The 19877-nt window shown below is 37.4% G+C and overlaps 1 protein-coding gene across 19 annotated transcripts in view; it reads left to right on the top strand.

The window, feature by feature from the left end:
* Positions 1-19300, top strand: part of FMR1 (fragile X messenger ribonucleoprotein 1) — a 40845-nt gene extending 21545 nt beyond the window's left edge. The window contains exons 8-17 of one of the 19 annotated variants that reach the window (XM_070290621.1): positions 309-479; positions 574-652; positions 4366-4475; positions 5670-5804; positions 6309-6371; positions 9139-9225; positions 11601-11796; positions 13413-13520; positions 14217-14299; positions 16890-19300. In XM_070290621.1, the coding sequence (XP_070146722.1) occupies positions 309-479; positions 574-652; positions 4366-4475; positions 5670-5804; positions 6309-6371; positions 9139-9225; positions 11601-11796; positions 13413-13520; positions 14217-14299; positions 16890-17000 (1143 nt within the window). In that variant the 3' untranslated portion in view covers positions 17001-19300. Of the gene's footprint in view, positions 1-308; positions 480-573; positions 653-4365; positions 4476-5669; positions 5805-6308; positions 6372-9138; positions 9226-11600; positions 11797-12509; positions 13119-13337; positions 13521-14216; positions 14300-16578 lie in introns of those variants that run through there. The other 18 variants (XM_070290617.1, XM_070290618.1, XM_070290614.1 and 15 more) reach the window with 18 other exon arrangements.
* The last annotated feature ends 577 nt before the right edge of the window (positions 19301-19877 follow it).

Here is a 19877-nt window from a genome sequence, read left to right as displayed (position 1 = left end):
GGAACAGTTGATCTCCTTCTTAATTATTACATTGATGTCACTGGTTAACTAAGGCAGCCTTGCAAATAGGTTTTCAAAGGTTACCTTGGAAAATTGTCAACAAGCCCTTTCCTATTAACAAAAATATATCAAATGACATAGACCTTTAGTAACCTGAAAAGTACTTAAGCTGTGCAAAATATTTTCTTAAACCTGTTAGTTTCAGATAGAAACTGATACACAGGGTCAAGATAATTTACATGGCTGACCTAAATACAGTTGTCTTAATATTGATAAAGCATACTAATCAGATGTGCATTTCTCTTCAGAGTTCAAGGCAGCTTGCCTCAAGGTTTCATGAACAGTTTATCGTACGAGAAGATCTAATGGGTCTAGCTATTGGTACTCATGGTGCTAATATTCAGCAAGCTAGAAAGGTACCTGGGGTCACTGCTATTGATCTAGATGAAGATACCTGCACATTTCATATTTATGGGGAGGTAAATATTATACTTAATAGTTTTTTCTAAAATAAAACGGTATTTCAGATGGCTCATCTTTTGTTGATTTAAACCTTTTTCCCATTTTGATTAGGATCAGGATGCAGTGAAAAAGGCTCGAAGCTTTCTTGAATTTGCTGAAGATGTCATACAAGTTCCAAGGAACTTAGTAGGTGAGTCACAAATTGCTTTTGACACACACTACAAAAACAAGTTAGGTAAATAACTTATTTATGCTCATAGAATTCCATTTTCACTCATTGTGGAGTTATTTAGCTGAAGCTTAGTCTTTGAAATAGAGTCTATTGCTGCAGTATACAAAAAATATTCAGTAAATACACTCAAAGATTACATTTTCAGAAGGCATACAAACGGTACTGCTTTGCTAGTTCAGACCTACTGGTTCCTGGAAGGATAAGTTTTGCACAGCCTTTTTGCTGTATATATTTCCATGTTAAATAATGTTTTTTCAAAATGAATGACATTTGGGGCCTTTTTATAATTTAGAGTAGATTGGTATTTTATCTCTCTAACGGGGCTATAAAATATCAGTTATCTCAGTGTTGAAGATCTGAATATAGGTTATTTAAATCTAATAAATTCCAAAGCTAGAAGTAATTCTGAAAGTCTCTTGGGCTTTCTGCAACATCAGCTGTAATTCTTCATTTTGACTTGAGTTGTTTCATGACCATCACAATAATGTGTAAATAACATAGGAACTCTCCACCAGTGCTCTTCAATGGTGCAGTTATCTTTAGTAAAATCTATCAGCAAAGTGCAGTTTTATCAGAATACTGCATATGTTTTAAATTTATCAATAAAATTGGGACATACTACGTTTAAAAAATATTTTTAACTTTGGCTAATTACAAAAAGTAATACATGCCCTTTGGAAGGTTTAAAGGAGAAAATAAGGGCTCTTTGTGCATTTTCTTCACAAACTTTCACTTCTACTTAGCTTGCTGTTTTTGTCAGCATAGAATTGTAAACATCTTCCTATGCCATTATAAAAACACTTAGAATAGTATTTTTCGCCCAAAGAAAATCAGTTTGAAGATAAAGTGTAAATACTAGTGAAATAATGCAGAATTATTTTCTCAACTATATACTACATACAGTCAACTAAAGAGCATGATGATGTAATGTCACTGCCAGTTGTGTGTATGGGAAATGTATGATTAGCACTCTCCTGATTACCTCAGGAGAAGAGGGGTTGTGAATGTATTTTTCCCTCTTATTTACAGTTTGTCAAGCAGTTGCATACATTTTATAGTTAGAATGAAAGTAAGTGAAAGTGTTAGTCACTCAGTCATGTCCTACTGTTTGTGACCCCATGGACTGTAGCCCACCAGGCTCCTCTGTCCATGGGATTTTCCAGGCAAGAATACTGGAGTGGATTGCCATTTCCTTCTCCAGGGGATCTTCCCAACCCAGGGATTGAACCCAGGTTTCCTGCATTGCAGGCAGTCTTTACTGTCCGAGCCAGCAGGGAAGCCTTGGGGTCATAAAGAGTCAGAAGCGACTGAGTGGCTAACACAACAATAACAATGGAACTGAAATTAATTATATTTTGCTCCTTTTATTCAGTAGTGTTTTCTAAAAACCTATCACTTAAAGTGCTAAAAAATCAGATTTCAAACAAGGTATCTCTTATTTCCCACGAACTTTTCTAATAATTTGCTTGTTCTTCACCCACTGAATTTGTTTAATTGTTTAATTAAACAATTGTTTAATTGTTTAATTTGTTTAATTGTTCAGTCGTAGTTAATACACAGTATGTATATATATATATATTTATATATAATAGTATATATCCTATCTATATATAGGATGGTTAAGATACTAGTAGAAACCTGGGCCAAAATCTCCTTTTTCTTTTTGCTAACTCATTTAAAAGACCTTTATTAAAATCAGCATCAGTTCATGAAAATGTGCTACAGATTTAAAGAAAAGAAAATGGGAAGACTCCATGTAACTTCTCTCCTCCTTCTATCCCTTTTCATTTGAAGGGAAGAACAACAGAAATAATTGCAGAAACACCTAGGTCAGGAGTCCTGATTTAGTGTGTCAGTTCTTTTCCCTGACCACTGACCAGTCAGAAGAGGTTGTGGGGGTAAGTGAGAGTGGCACACACAGCAGGAATACCAAGGCTATTCTGATTGGAAGAACCACAAGGTCTGGCTTTGAGAAGGCTTTCCCTGCATTTTTATCTAGGATTGGCTCAACAAATTTTCATTCCTGTTTTTTTCCTTTATTGTTGTTCAGTGGCTAAGGCGTGTTTAACTCTTTCTGAGCGCATGGACTGCAGCACACCAGGTTTCCCTGTCCTTCCACGATGGACATGAGTTTGAACAAGCTCTGGGAGATGGTAAAGGACAGGGAAGCCTGGCATGCTGCAGTCCATGGGCTCAGAAAGAGTCGGACACAACTGAACGACTAAACAACATGTTGACTGAGTCAGTGATGCCATCCAACCATCTCATCCTCTGTTGCCCCCTTCTTCTCTTGGCCTTGATCTTTCCCAGAATCAGGATATCTTCCAGTGAGTGGGTTCTTGGCATCAGGTGGCCGAAGTATTGGAACTTCAGCATCAGTCCTTCCAATGAATATTCAGGGTTGATTTCCTTGAGGATTTCATTTAGGAATTCTTTAGGATCCCCATCCCTACCTTAGATGAAGTGGGGGGGCAAGCCCATTTATGGGCATGGCCAGCTCAGCTTGCTTTAAGTACCTGGGAGTGTGCCCTTGGAATTGGATGTAATTCGTATGTACATTTCTACAATGAGTTGTTTTTAGTACTTGGAATGTCTTGTTTTGCTGGCTCTGAAAGCAGTCATTTCCCAGCTAAGTACATGATTAATTTTTTTAAAGTGAGAGAGATTTGAGTGCCTATCCATTGCTGGTATTTGAAGTCTTCAGAGTTTTAACAGGTGATATGATAAAACTTAATCTTGAACTGGTTTTAAACTTTTTCATTGTGGTTTTAAGCTAAACTGTGATTTCTTAATCTTTTATTCTGTAACCAATCACCTCACCTTCTAACATACTAGTTTAATTTGTGAGTCACGCACAAGAGTAGTAGTCCACTAACACATTGGCCTGAAAAATGTGTACTTCTAGATGAACGTATAGCTGCTTATGGGTTTCCCTGGTGGCTCAGATGGTAAAGAATCTGCCTTCAATGTAGGACACCAGGGTTCGATCCTTGGGTTGGGAAGATCCCCTGGAGGAGGGATGGCTACCCCCTCCAGTACTCTTGCCTGGAGAATCCCATGGACCGAGGAGCCTGGTGGGCTACAGTTCATGGGGTCACAAAGAGTCGGACACAACTGAGTGACTAAGCAGCAGCATAGCTGCTTATGCCGCTTTTAGAGTGTCTTATAAATGTGCCGTATAAAATTCTAAAAATATTTGCCGTGGGCAAAGAAGCAGGTGTAAATCAGATGCAGATAGGATTGAAATTGTCAAATAAGCAATTGTATTTTCTATTATTTATCCTTTTCATTAATTCTTTTTATAGAGCTTTGCAGAAAGAAGGATACACACCACTCTACCTGAACATTTAAAGTGTGCCCTTGTATGCCAAATAAGAGCCTATTTTGAACTGCCTTAAAAATGCAAAATTATCCTGTCAGTTCACAAGTTATTACTCAGTTCGTACCGGACCAAAGGAGTTTGAACTGTGATGACTTCATAGAATGAAAAGCCAGTTGCACTGTTTTTTTTTTTTTTTTTTGAAAAAAGTCTCTGTTTTGCTTTTGAGATAGAATTAAAATTATATGAAATTTTATACATAAAAAATGTTATAGTTTACAGTAGGGTGTGCTTACTGGTTTGAGGTGTGTGATTTTAAAACCAAACATGAATTATTCATTTTTTAACTTAGGCAAAGTAATAGGAAAAAATGGAAAACTGATTCAAGAGATTGTGGACAAGTCAGGAGTTGTGAGGGTGAGAATTGAGGCTGAAAATGAGAAAAATGTTCCACAAGAAGAGGTATGTTTCTAGTGCATGTTTCTGGTTTGTCTAATAAAGTCTTTTATTTGACACAGTAACTTAGAGGCCTCTAATATGCACATAATGTGAATGTAAAACCTCTGTCAGGCTTGCCAGTTAATTGAAGTTATAGATGACGGCCTCTTTCTAGTCTCTGATGCTGTGATTATGTATTAGCCCCTTTAACTCCTTAAGTCTTTTTTCTAGATCTTTAGCATGGGCCATCACAAATGTAAAAACAAAATCTGCCATCTTCCTAAATTCCATATATATGTGTTAGTATACTGTATTGGTGTTTTTCTTTCTGGCTTACTTCACTCTGTATAATCGGCTCCAGTTTCATCCATCTCATCAGAACTGATTCAAATGAATTCTTTTTAACGGCTGAGTAATACTCCATTGTGTATATGTACCACAGCTTTCTTATCCATTCATCTGCTGATGGACAATGACGACCCTGTATGCAAGACAGGGAAAGAGACACAGATGTGTATAACGGACTTTTGGACTCAGAGGGAGAGGGAGAGGGTGGGATGATTTGGGAGAATGACATTCTAACATGTATACTATCATGTGAATTGAATCGCCAGTCTATGTCTGACGCAGGATGCAGCATGCTTGGGGCTGGTGCATGGGGATGACCCAGAAAGATGTTCTGGGGAGGGAGGTGGGAGGGGGGTTCATGTTTGGGAATGCATGTAAGAATTAAAGATTTTAAAATTTAAAAAATAAAAAACTAAAAATTAAAAAAAAAAAAAACAAAATCTGAAGCACACTTCAAATATCACTTAAGTTACTGGCAGAGACAAAATTGGGAGACTAATTAGGTTTTTGGCTTTCATCTTTGGCTTTTTTAGTTTGTGTGTTTGTGTTTGTGTGCCTTACATTTTTTGAAGTATTTGGGATGGAGAAGGTGAGGGCGTGCTCTTCTGTACAATGGTACTGTTTAAAATAAAATCCTTCCAAATTGCCATAATTTTCTTATGTTGTCTAGTCTTTGCTTTTGTGAAAGGTTCTTTTAACTGAAGTTCAATTTGTGTGCATTTTTATTGCACAATTTTTGCATTCTGTAAGTTTGTTTACCGAAACTGTCTGTAATAGTTTCTGTTCTTAAAGATGATCATTGATACAATAATGGTGCTCAGTAAAGTCTTAAAAATGGACCCTTTTTTCTCTTTTGTGTTTTTCATCCAGGAAATGATGCCACCAAATTCCCTACCTTCCAGTAACTCAAGGGTTGGACCTATTCCCTCAGAAGAAAAAAAACATACAGATATAAAGGAAAACAGCACTCACTTTTCACAACCTAACAGCACAAAAGTCCAGAGGGTAGGAAATAATTTTCACTTTGAATTATACTGAAAGTAATTTCTTTGCCCCAAATGTCACAGTTGTTGTTTTGGGTGTGTTCTCTGGTTAGGCTTATAGGCTATTCATGCTGTATCTGTTTCAGATCTGATTGCCAGCTTATGAGATATTACAGACCAATGGGATAACTACTTTTCAGTTTATTCACAGTGACAAATCTTATGCTGTAAACATAAAATATGGGGTTGCATTTAGTGGTCACATTTTTCTTTTGAGGGTGGACTTTTATTTTTTCATGCTCTAGCTCTTGAAATTTTGCAGGTTGTAATATATCCAAATGTACCTTCTGTTAGATGCATAATTGTTACTTAAAGCCATATTTTTTAAACTGACTTTCAATATTTGAACTAACCGAATTGTTTAGAAACGGATTTAGAAGTCCTGCAGTGAAAGTCCTGCGTTCAGGCTTCTGTGTATCATTTGTTATAGTTAATGACATCACTTGCATTCCTTATACTGCTTTAGGTGTTAGTGGTTTCATCCATTGTAGCAGGGGAATCCCAGAAACCTGAACTCAAGGCTTGGCAGGTAGGAAACCATTCCTTGAAAAATACATTTTAATTTTATATTTTAATGTTTATTCCCCTTGTTAAGAAAGACTTCAAATGATCATCAGAGTTGGGGCATGGTGGAGGTGTATCTGTGGGGTTTTTGGCTCCATTGCCCTGGGGAGAAAGCTGATACTCCTTCCTGTTGCTTACAAGGCCTTTTTTTCATAGCCACCTGACCAATATCATCTCTTTCCACTTCTCTTCCTTGCACTGGAGAGAGGCTTGAGCCATACTTAGAGTTGTCCAAACACTGCTGTCTACTCCTTGTTGCTTCTAGAGATATGCATATGTTTCCTCTGCCAGAAGCCCTCTGTTTTCTCCAGCTTGCCACCTTGCTGTGGGCTTGCTTCATGTGCCTCTTTCCTCGTGTACTTGCCATCGGTCCCTCCCCATGATGAGCTCAAGAGCCTTTCTCCCCTTTGATGCTCTGATGTGGTCATCCCTGTCTGTAGCACTTACCACATAGATGTTTACTTGTTATATCCTTACATTGTTAGTTTCTTGAGGGCACACCCCCCCCCCACCTGGCCTGTAAGAACTGTTGATGGGAAAAAATGGTATGAGTAACAAGGGATTAAAAGCGAAAATACCATTTTATAAAGAGAAATGTAACTGCAAGTGGATTGGAGATTCCTCTGTGCAGGGGAGTCCAGTTCTCATCCCAGATCAGGGAATCACTTTTTCCTGGTATCTACATTGAAGGTCACTGTTCCGCTCTTGCCTTTCTTTGTCTTAACTATTCTGGTCCACTAGTGCTATGCTTAATAGAGTGGCACTTGGGTACATCATCAGTTTGGAAATGTTGAAAGATAATTTTGTTTTTCACTATTTGCTTCAAAGTTGATCAGCTAAATCTATGGCATTAAAGCTTATTTTGATAGTATGTGATCCAAGGAGAAGGGCATAGCATTTCATCATAGGGCATTTTGGAAAATAATATGGTTAACTGCTTTGTAAGAAAGTCAGTTGGGGAAAAAAAACTCAACAAAAAAACTCAACAGTCAAAAATATTTTTGAGAAAAAGAGATCTGGGTCATAGGCCTGATTAATTCCATAGTTCATTCAGTCAAAAAAAAAAAAAAAAGCCCATGCGTTTTCAGTGGCACCTGATTCTTCAGGTGGTCCTTGTTACTAGGAAGCAATGCCTTGCCTACCAGATGGATGCCAGTTTGCAAGTAATATTTCCCAATTATTCAGTCTTGTACCCTGTCAACAGCCACGTCCATGTGGAAGGAAAAAGAAAAAAACCTATTCCAACCCCACATATGTTTAAGATGCTATGTACTGAGTGCAAGCAGACAAAAGCAGCCTAGCAGTACCAACACCTATCGAATAAATGCTCTTTTTAAAAGAGTTATTGATACTTGCTAAGTTTCTTGGCTGCTTTCACCTAGAAAATTCTAATATATCTACATCAAAACTACTGTGTACTTTTCTTTAGTCACTTGTGACTATCAGTAACCATGAGAATTTCATCAGTAGTGAAATACTGAATTATTTTCAGCTTTGAAGGTCATAATTGCCAGCTGTTAGCTTATAGAACTAGCCTGCTGCTGCTGCTAAGTCACTTCAGTCGTGTCCAACTCTGTGCGACCCCATAGACGGCAGCTCACCAGGCTTCACCGTCCCTGGGATTCTCCAGGCAAGAACGCTGGAGTGGGTTGCCATTTCCTTCTCCAGTGCATGAAAATGAAAAGTGAAAGTGAAGTCACTTAGTCATGTCCTACTCTGTGCGACCCCATAGACAGCAGCCCACCAGGCTGCCCCGTCCCTGGGATTCTCCAAGCAAGAACACTGGAGTGGGTTGCCATTTCCTTCTCCAGTGCATGAAAGTGAAAAGTGAAAGTGAAGTCGCTCAGTCGTGTCTGACTCTTCACGACCCCATGGACTGCAGCCTCCCAGGCTCCTCTGTCCATAGGATTTTCCAGGCAAGAGTACTGGAGTACTGGTGCCATTGCCTTCTCCGACAGAACTGGCCTAGGCTTCCCTGTAACTTGTGACAAGAAACAATTTTTTTTTTCCCCTCATTTCTGCTGATGATTTAGAAGTATACATTTTGAGCTAGAAGTACACATTTTTAGTATACTTGTTTTTTAAAAAAATTTATCCTTAAAGTTGTATCATAGGGAGATCAAACTTTCCTAATGATTCAATCCTTTTCAGTGTTCAGAGTACATTATTGAAATATATTGAAATGTTAAATTTTATGTTCATGAATATGCCCAGTTTCCCCCCTTCACGTAATAAGTACTAAGTGCACATTAATTTATCCTAACTCTTCTTGTTTGTGTCTTGCTTGTACTCTGTTGACTTGGTTAGCAAAGTTGATTCAGTTTTTATTTTTGTGCCCTAGTATCTAATTTTAATTTTTTTAAAGAATTTTATCTAGATAAAACCTGTAGTAAATTAATGAGTATTTTAAAGTACTCATTTTGTTTATGTGTCTCATTTTAAAACTTGTATAATTTTGAGTTACATAATTTACACGCTTGCCAACATTTAACAGTGTTTAAATCATAGTAACGTGATACATTTAATGGTTGCTATGTTGATCTGTCCTTATACACAGGAGATGTGTAAAATATACTAACTACTCTTGTTTTTATGTATTTCATATTTTCAACAAACTTTGCTGTACCTACCATTTGTCAGATCCTGTGCTAGGGATTTAGTCATTATTTGCATATTTCAGATTGTAATTCATCATTAATTTTATAAGATTGTTTTTGTCATTTCTTTTTCAGGGTATGGTACCGTTTGTTTTTGTGGGAACAAAAGACAGCATTGCTAATGCCACTGTTCTTTTGGATTATCACCTAAACTATTTAAAGGTGAGAACAGGAAGAACTTTGAATCTTTTTGCACTAAAATAGAAAAACTCCATAGTAAATCTTAACACAATTAAGATTTCTTCTAGCCTGTACATGATAATGAAAGACCTATGAAAGATAATAGAAAAAAACCTCATTTTGTTTAGCTTATTGTATTCTTTCTGAAAACATAAGTCAATTTTCCATCATTTTAAATTTAAGACTCAGTATCCCTATTCTGAAGAAATTCCCCTATTTCCCATTTTTTTTTTCTGTTAAACCGTCATACCACTTTAGACGATCCTGTCTGAAATCTTTTTCATCTCATTGATCCTTCCTAACCCTTGAGAGTTTTTTCCAGGCCAAATTTTATGTCTGTAACACTTAACTTTGTTGTCCCCTTTATGTCATTTATCAGGAATAGCCCAGAGTTTCATGAAGTCCTCTGTTTGAATGTGTACCCTTCATAATTTTCTCTATACTCCGTTTTACAAACTAGAAGCAATTTATGTCTCCTTGTAGAAAAGCTCATTTTAGTTGGTATTTGTACCACTGTGCCTACTCCAGCTTAGAATCTGGAAAGCAGGAACCAGGAGACTGCAAGGCGTAGCAGAGAAAGCAGTGGATTGGCAGTCCAGCACTTGATTGTAATCTTCTGCCATGACCAGCTCTGTGTTTGTAGGAAAATCACCTCCCTAGACTAGGTGTTTTTTAAAATTTATTTTGGCCAACTGTTCTGTAATTCAAAAAAATAGAATTTTACCAATGTCACTTTTATAATTCCATCTTTTGTATCCACATGTATCAAAAACATACTGTAACAGGTAGTAAATGTTATTTTTAAAGTAATCCAACTTTCTATTGTATTTATGAGGCTATCCTGTTAAGAATTTTTCTGCTGACTTCTTAAATAAAATGAAGCAATTTATAGTTACATGTAAATAAGGAAGAAACACATAGTAGCTAGGCACTTCTTATCCTTCTTATGGTGGTCAATTAATAATTGAAAATGGAGAGGTTTCATCCAGCAAGGTTTATGTGGGTAGGATACCCCATTGATTTGCTTATTCACTTTTGTTTTAAAGTGTGTCTTATGTGTAATCTGTTGTATGTGTTTTTCTTCCTATTCTTAGCTTAAATAATGTGGAAGACCTGGAAATTTAAGGTTGCATTGCATCAGTCCCTTGTTCTTTTAACCAGTGTTCTTCTTTAGATCTTTTGCTTTATATTTCACATTGAATATCTTTTTGGATTATTAGCAGCTGTCCTGTTGCCATGCTTCCCATCACCAGATCTTCCCTTGAGTGGGCTTTGCATCTCTCACCGAGTGGTGACTGCTTTGCCCCCATGGGATAACCTGGACTACCATTCTGTTTTGCAAGATCCACCCATTCCATGAGCTATGACTGTACTTTTGGAGTAAGCCACTCAGCGGCAGTCTCTCCTTTAATTAAGTCCTTTGTAAAACAATGTCTGGTTCAAAGCACAGATGACACTCATCTAGATCCTTACCTGCCCTTTTCCTGAAACTGTTGTACTAAGATTTTAAGAACTTAGCTTTACAGGGGCTTCCCCAGTGACTGTTCATGTGGACAGTCCCTATGATTGCCTCTGCTTGACTGAGACACCCAACCACTACTCTAGTTGTGGACCCAGTTCCCTGCAGCTAGTAAATCGATGTTCATGAATAGATTGGAAGGAGAAGGGTTAGAACTGAGACATCATCTGGTTTTGACAGAACCTAGCATATTGGAAGCATTGTGCGTGAGGGTCTGTTAGTGGACCCCAGGTGTATATTTTGGTCAATTGATTTTATACTGTTCATCATACTTGTCTTAGCAGAGTTGTAGTCTTTAAGAGGTTTTCAAGGCATGATATCCAATTTTTTGGGTTAACTGTTAGATAGTTCCTGTTCTTTGAAAGTAGAAGATGGCCCAAATTCAGTGTTTCATTAATTAAGGTTATTTACAATGTGTGATTTTTAAGCTTAGCTGGTTAAGTCTTAAATGTCATTTATCTGTATTCATACATTTTAGAGTTGTTTTATTCAATAACCTATTATCAAGAAGTCCCAAAACTACCATATTTGTGCCTTAGCAGATCTATTGGATAATATTGCCAAATTAAATAACTTTAAATTCTTTCAGTATAATTTTAATGCTGAGTATTTTTGTTCTGTCTCTTAATTCTGGACATCAATAATATGTTATCTGTAGTAATTTTCTTTTTAAGGAGACCATTCAATTTCCTGATAATTCTGTGTAACAGTGTTTACTATAAACTTAGAGCTGAAATTGAAATATTTCCAGTATACTTTTTATCTGATGAAAAGGAGAAAGGTTTTATTAAGTAAAATGTCAAATTATTTTTACTGTTATCTTGTATATTTTAAATAGGAAGTAGACCAGTTGCGTTTGGAGAGATTACAAATTGATGAGCAGTTGCGACAGATTGGAGCTAGTTCTAGACCACCACCAAATCGTACAGATAAGGAAAAAGGCTATGTGACTGATGATGGTCAAGGACTGGGTCGAGGTAGTAGACCTTACAGAAATAGGGGGCACGGCAGACGCGGTCCTGGATATACTTCAGGTACAAACTAAGCATTTTACTCAGTAACTTTATCTGTTCCTAGACTTAAGAGCTGCTAATCTCTAATATTCATTAGAACCCCATTATAACAATTTCTCACTACATGGTTTCCAGTTCACAGTGGGTCAAATTGTGTTGCAAGACACATAGAGTGAAAAACCTGATAATAACCCATAGAGTTCACAGGGCAGGTGTGAGTTCTGTCCACAGTCTGACTGGGGATAAATCTGCTTAAGCCCTTGTATGCTAATGCCTTTCCTAAGGCCTTTCCTTATTTTATTACTATATAGCCAAAAGTTTTTTCATTTGTGTACTGTGGCTCATGTTTCGTCAGGCATGTGCTGGTCATACTTGCTGGATGGACTGTGTAAATCAGGGGTCTGCATCCTGTGGCTCATAAGGTGATTTTGAGTGGCATGGCCAAAGTCAGCCCTAGGCAAAGTCAAGAAGTAGGCGAAGTCTCTCTTTGCCTCCCCAGCTCTTCTCTCAGTGCTTCTTTCTTCTCTCCCAGTACCTTTCACTGAACGCTATCCCACTGCCCGTGCCTACTGTCTTGCTCAACTGTGTATCTACTATGTAACTTGCTAATGATGGTATAAGGTATAATCCATCTCACAAATATTTGCGTTTCAAAAAGGAACTCTGTAAGATGGAAAAGCCTTCAAGATCCACAGGAATGAAGCTATAATGGTGAAGCTATAATTGCTCATTAGCTCCAACAGAGGAAGAGAGAGGTAGTAGAGTTGCTGTTCTGGAGTGGGGGAGAGAGCTACCTACTCCTAAGGCCAACCTTGAACCTGAGCCCTCATCCCTTTCCCAACAGTCTGTTCTTGATGCTGTGGAAGGTTCCCCCTCACCAAGAAGTTATTTTCCCATCTCCCATCCCCTGTGTTATTAACCCACCCCCTCAGGCATAATAAGTTGACTACAGTAAATCCTTTCTAATAATCAGTTATTCCTGCGGGAGTGGGAGGGAAGGTTGTGGACCAAGCATCAGACAAGCATATCCCCATTCAACGAGGTCCAATCCCTGATCTCACAAGAGACCATTCCCTGAGATAGTAGCCACGATGGCCACCTTTGCCACCCTCTCTAAGATGACCAAAATGTGTGCATTCCCCTTTGTCCCTGGCCAAACCTTGTTAAAAGGAACTCTCTTTCTAGAAGTTTTGTTTATCAAGGTATTGCATTTAATTGTTGTAGGCAACTTTTCCTCCAGAGAGCACAGATGTTTAAAGGAGCACAGCTGTTAAATGATGTGGCATACTCAGGTTTGAACTTAGATGGCTAATAGAATTCCTTTTTTTTTTATAAATGAGAACCAAAAATGTTTGAAACAAAATTGACCTCAAATATCGTGAAAACCTTCATTTTGAACTTAAGATAATTTGTTTTACAAAATGGAAGGTGATATATACTCTTTGGTGGGCTTATAAATTGGGAAGTGTAATGGATTACCCCCAGAAACGTCTCTGGAAGTTTCTGTTAACCTAACGTTTTTTTAAGTCGGACAATGGTATATAACTTTTAACTCTCGATAGGAACTAATTCTGAAGCATCAAATGCTTCTGAAACAGAATCTGACCACAGAGATGAACTCAGTGATTGGTCATTAGCTCCAACAGAGGAAGAGAGGGAGAACTTCCTGCGCAGAGGAGACGGGCGGCGGCGTGGCGGCGGAGGAAGAGGACAAGGAGGAAGAGGACGTGGAGGCAGCTTCAAAGGTACAGAGGGTTTTTCGTTTAAGAAATGAAGCTGAATTGTAACAACTGTCTGAAGTTCTATGAAAAAGCTAGGTGATTCAGTGACATACTATCAAGCCCCCATTTCTTCCATTTTGTACTGGTCACCTAAGAAAGGCTCACGTAATTAATTAGCAATATCAGACAGGCTTCCTTACAGTTTACAAACATATGAATAACCCCTGATAACTAGTTCAGCTTCTTTGGGTACTCTAAACATCACATCTAATCATTAGTTCAGATTGACCTATCACACAGTTGATGTAGAACTGTGATGGCTTAGGAATGTTTTTTGTAACATGTGCTTCTGTGCACTAAGCCGCTTTAGTCATGTCCAGCTCTTTGTAGCCCTGTGGACTGTAGCCCACCAGGCTCCTCTGTCCATGGGATTCTCCAGGCAAGAGTACTAGAGTGGGTAGCCATTTCCTTATCCAGGGGATCTTCCGGACACAGTGATCGAACTCAGGTCTCATGTCCCTTGCATTGGCAGGCAGGTTCTTTGCCACTAGTGCCACCTGGATGCTAGATTATTAGACAGTGTGTAACTGAAATTGCTAGGTTGATTATATTTTAGATTCTGTGGTTGGTCTAAATAAATTGAGGATGTGGGAACAAAGAACTCTACAATAGGCATGTCAGAATCAGTGACCACTGAACCTTTTAAAAATGTCCCTATAGGAAACGACGATCACTCCCGAACAGATAATCGTCCACGTAATCCAAGAGAGGCTAAAGGAAGAACAGCAGATGGATCCCTCCAGGTAAACCTACGTGCCTCTTTTCATCCAAATTGTCCCAGTTACATAAGTTTGAGATTTAGGTGAATTTGCTATACTATATAGGTATTTGTGAAATACTTTCCTTTCAACATTACATTTGTGGTCAATTTTAGTCCTTTATGACAAGTATACAAAGAAGATGTATCTAAAGAATGTGCAGTCTCAGTATTTGTAAAGATTTCGACAACCACATTATGACTTAAGTACCACATAGGTAATCCTCCCTACCCCCATTCTCCAAGGAAAGAAACATCCAGGAATGTACTGAGAGAGACTTGTATAAGCCCTGAGGAACCCACATCCCTTCTCACCAGAGTTGCAAGGATAGGGTGTCCTCTTTGACTGGAAAGTAAGAAAAAGAAGGTATCTAGCTCACAATAGACAGGGCTGATGACACTTGGCTAGTACATGCTGAATCAGTCAGCTGCCTATTTAGAGCCAACCTCTACCCTGAGAATGCATCTCATGTGGCCAGCACCTGTGCTGAACACATTGTTAACATAATTTTAAAATGAGCCCCCAAGCACAGCCAGGTATCTTGGCTGGGTGTATTGTATCTCACTTAATGTTTCAACAGTACCCTGAGGTAAGAAGTTCTATTATTCTGTTTTATAGGTGAGTAAACTGAAGTTTAGAAAGACTGAGTCACATAGTTAGCATACACTAGAGTGATATTTCAGAGAAGGCAATGGCACCCCACTCCGGTACTCTTGCCTGGAAAATCCCATGGACGGAGGAGCCTGGTAGGCTGCAGTCCATAGTGTCGCTAAGAGTCGGACATGACTGAGCCACTTCACTTTCACTTTTCACTTTCATGCATTGGAGAAGGAAATGGCAACCCACTCCAGTGTTCTTGCCTGGAGAATCCCAGGGATGGCGGAGCCTGGTGGGCTGCCGCCTATGGGGTTGCACAGAGTCAGACACGACTGAAGCGACTTAGCAGCAGCAGCAGAGTAATATTTGAACCCTGGTACCTCATTCCCAGAACGCATGATCTCTTCAGCTGCTTCTTTAACTCTGAAGACTTAATCCAAGTAGTTGGGGGTCCCTTCATGACTATGGATTGGTTTGGGACCAGTACCTAGAATTAGTGAGACATAAATTTTAAGAGCAGAAACTTCATGACAGAATATTCCTTAGAATTCATAGCATTTGTAGAAAGAAAGAAAGAAAACGAAGTCGCTCAGGTGTGCCTGACTCTTTGCAACCCCATGAATAGTAGCCTGCACCAAGCTCCTCCGTCCATGGGATTTTCAAGGCAAGAAGTACTGGAGTGGGTTGCCATTTCCTTCTCCAGGGAATCTTCCAACCCAGGGATCGAACCTAGGTCTCTGGCATTGTAGACAGATGCTTTACCGTCTGAGCCACTAGGGAAGTCCTAGCATTTATAAGTAGGTGTTAACTATTAGCTGGTGCTTAAGGATCATCACAGAAAATATCTTAGACCTAGAGATTGATGAAATTATAAGGCGTTTATGTACCAGTTTCATAATTCCCCTGTTGACAACCAAACAGTTAAAACACTCACCCAGGACCAACAATTAAACACACTTTGAAATTCGAGTGCACCATTTTGGGACTATAGGTAGTCCCATTTGTACTTGAAGCATATCAGTACTTTCATTAATTGTTTTAGGCCTGTGTGTCAACATTATCTTTCTTTTGTACAGCATCTACAATTGCATTAGCAGTGTTAAGTGTTCAGTGCTGGCACTTAAAATATTATATAAATCTCAGAATATTATTTTTTAAATCATATCCATCTCTATTCTCTTCCTGGGATTCCAGTTCTCCCACGCATTAGTGTCTTCAAATTTCCCTGTACTATTCTTATTCTTCAGAGTTTAAGTTGTATGATCCTCTGATTTTCCTTACGGTAATATAAGCTACTAGAAACCAGTGCTCATATGAGTATATATAGTGTGTGTATATATATATATATGAATATATACAGTATGTGTGTATATTTATATACACACACATGTTGTAAGACAAAGGGAGCCCTCAGTGTAGAAAAAGTTAATCATACTTACGATAGAAATGAAGATGTCAACTAAAGACTAGTTAATAAGTGAGTTAAGTTATTGCTCTGGTAACGTCAGAATAGGAAGACAATAATTTGTCTCTCTCCTCCTGGGTTTCATATCTTTGAAGAATAAACCATTTTTTTGAACAGACCTGTATATTTTGCATATATATTTTGCAATCCGTAATAGGAGTTCATTTTAACTATTTGTTTCTCATTGTTTTGTTCTACTTAGAAGAAGACACAGTAGGATTGTGAGTTTTTATCTAACTTTGGATGCAGTGAGATGACCAAGGTGTTCCAGTTACAGAAGAAGAGTGTTTTAGAATCATAAACCAAATAAAGCTCCTACCTGACCTTAATTTCTCACACTTCTTCTATTCAAATCCCTTTTAACATGTGGAATATACACTTTGGGCTTAAATTTCTTGTCAGGCCAATTGCAGATTACAACAGAATATGGTCTGTGTATATAACAACTATAACTTGTTTTAGATCAGAGTTGACTGCAATAATGAAAGGAGTGTCCACACTAAAACATTACAGAATACCTCCAGTGAAGGTAATCGGCTGCGCACGGGTAAAGATCGTAACCAGAGGAAGGAAAAGCCAGACACCGTGGATGGCCAGCAACCACTTGTTAATGGAGTACCCTAAACTGCATAATTCTGGAGTGATATATCCCCTATACCATTTCCATAATTCTTATTCCATATTAGAAAACTTTGTTAGGCCAAAGACAAATAGTAGGCAAGGTGGCACAGGGCATGAAATGAACAATTCCGTTAAGAATTTTGCTTTTTTCACATTGGCCATAAGCAGCAATTTTCAAATTTGCACACAATGAGGTCTTAAAATTTTTGAAACATTACTTTTAAATAATTAAGTATACTTAGCACTTCAGGACAGGATTTTCATTTGGTTTACTTTTTAAATACCGCGCAGTGATATTCTTTGTTAATTTGGACCGTTTACCCTGCATTGGGTGATAACTCACTGGTATATTTCAGTTTTTCTGAATAATAGCATTTATGGTAATCATATTAGACTTCTATTTTCAATCTCATATAGAAGTCCATAAAATACTAAACCATTTCATGTCCTGTGTCAGTTTATGTTTTGGTCCACTTTTCCAGTATTTTAGTGGACCCTGAGATGTGTGTGATGTGACGTTTGTCATTTTCATTAGCAAAAAAAAAAAAAAAAGTTGTATGATCTGTGCCTTTTTTATATCTTGGCAGGTAGGAATATTATATTTGGATGCAGAGTTCAGGGAAGATAAGTTGGAACACTAAATGTTAAAAGATGTAGCAAACCCTGTCAAACATTAGTACTTTATAGAAGAATGCATGCTTTCCATATTTTTTTTCTTACATAAACATCAGGTTAGGCAGTATAAAGAATAAGACTTTTGTTTTTGTTCTGTTGCACTGAAGTTTGACAAATAGTGTTATTGAGAGGGATGTGTAATTTTTCTGTATAGACCGGAAAAGTAGTAACGGTCTTTTCATTTGCAAGAGGCTCAAATATTTTCAGCTAGGAACAAATCTTCCTGGTTGAAAGTTAGTAGGATACGCCTGCTCTTTGGCCTGATGACCAGTTTTAACTTAGAGCTGTCTTTTATTTTGTCCTCCCCGAGTTTTGTGAAGTTTCTCATTTTCATTTCAAGCTTATTTGGGGGAGGTAGAAAGGTCATTTGTGTGCATAATAATCCTGTGAAGTACAGGTACTTTGTCTGAGAAACATTGGAAGCAGGTTAAATGTTTTGTAAACTCTGAAATATTAGGTCTAATGTATAAGCAGAATTGGAAAGCAGACTAGGATGGTTAACACATGAAACTTTTTTCTTTAGTTTTTTTTTCCTTTTGTTTTTTTGACATATTGGGTTTCAGTTTTGAGGGTTTGTGTTTTTTTTTTTTTTTACGAGATTTACTGAGGAAAATATGTGAAGGATCTTCACTCTAAGATGTTATATTTTTCTTAAAAAATAACTCCAAGTAGGGGTACCACTGAATCTGTACAGTGCCGTACAAACCGAAGTTCTGCCTCTGATGTCTGTTGTGAGTTTGTTTCTTTGAATTTTCATATTACGGTTACTTTTCCTTGCATACAAATAAGCATATAAAAATGGCAACAAACTGCACATGATTTCAAGAATATTAAAAAGTCTTTTAAAAGTATTGCCAAACATTAATGTTGATTTCTAGTTATTTATTCTGGGAATGTATAGTATTTGAAAACAGAAATTGGTACCTTGCACACATCATCTGTAAGCTGTTCGGTTTAAAATACTGTAGATAATTAACCAAGGTAGAATGACCTTGTAATGTAACTGCTCTTGGGCAATATTCTCTGTACATATTAGCGACAACAGATTGGATTTTATGTTGACATTTGTTTGGTTATAGTGCAATATATTTTGTATGCAAGCAGTTTCAATAAAGTTTGATCTTCCTCTGCTACATTGATGTTGATGCAATCCTTACAAATGATTGCTTTTAAAATTTTAAGATAGGAAAAGTCTATAGAAAGTGTTCTGTTACAAAATGTATCTGTTACCATTGGAAATTTCACATGTCATAGGAAGTTAGCTGATATCTACCAACTTTCAAGAACTTGATCTTGTTTAATAAGGTGAAAAATACCAACAAAATGGTACAAAAGCACATTGTGCCATTACAATATGCACTAAGTCTCTTTTTTTACCACGGCTGAATTCAGCAAGGCGCTAACTTGCTTAAATGTGAATTACTAACTTCTAAAACTGTAATTTGAGTCACATGTTTTCATGTGGAGTTGGAGTTGATTCATATTACAATATTTGTGTGCTAAACATGTATGTTTTTCAGTTCAAAGTCATGATGTTTTTAAAATCTTATTAAAGTTTCAAAAATCTGAAGATTGTTTATCTAGATGTAAATTTTTATTAAAAAGTTGCACTTATGAAAAAGCAAAAATTTAGTCTGACAGATGTTTGCTCCTGGTCTTAAATTTCTAAGTGTAATGAAACCTAAAGATGGGGGGAGATATTAATCATGCAAAGCATATATTATGCCTTGCAAATAATTTTTTATGTGCTTCTAAAAGGCAGAAAGAAATGTAGATAATTGAAAAATAATTTTATATATTCCCAGTTAGAGGATTTGAACACATTAATTACATAGGATGCTACTAAACCATGTTAAAGACATGCTCCTGTCAGTGCACACATGAACATACTTGCCATTTGGAAACTCTTAAATATGTCTATGAATCTTAAAAAAAATGTTGATGTCAGTAATAGAGAACATGATAGTCTGTAGGTAGAATATGTCTGAATTGATTATTGTGGTAACTTGATGGAAACTCTGGCACAACCTAGAAGAGTAGATAGAAACAGGTGACGGTGTCAAAGTTCTTCCCCGTGTTAGAATCCAAAATGATCCAGTGATAAGCAGGACAGTCTCTATATATAATTTTTTTTTTTCCTGGAGAAAAATCCATGTTTATTTTCTGGCTTTCTAGTTTTCATTCTGGTACTTTTTTTGAATTTCT

The sequence above is a fragment of the Ovis canadensis genome, chromosome X (genome assembly GCF_042477335.2).
Source record: "Ovis canadensis isolate MfBH-ARS-UI-01 breed Bighorn chromosome X, ARS-UI_OviCan_v2, whole genome shotgun sequence".
Taxonomy (NCBI): domain Eukaryota; kingdom Metazoa; phylum Chordata; class Mammalia; order Artiodactyla; family Bovidae; genus Ovis; species Ovis canadensis.
This window is presented reverse-complemented; position numbering and strand designations above follow the sequence as displayed.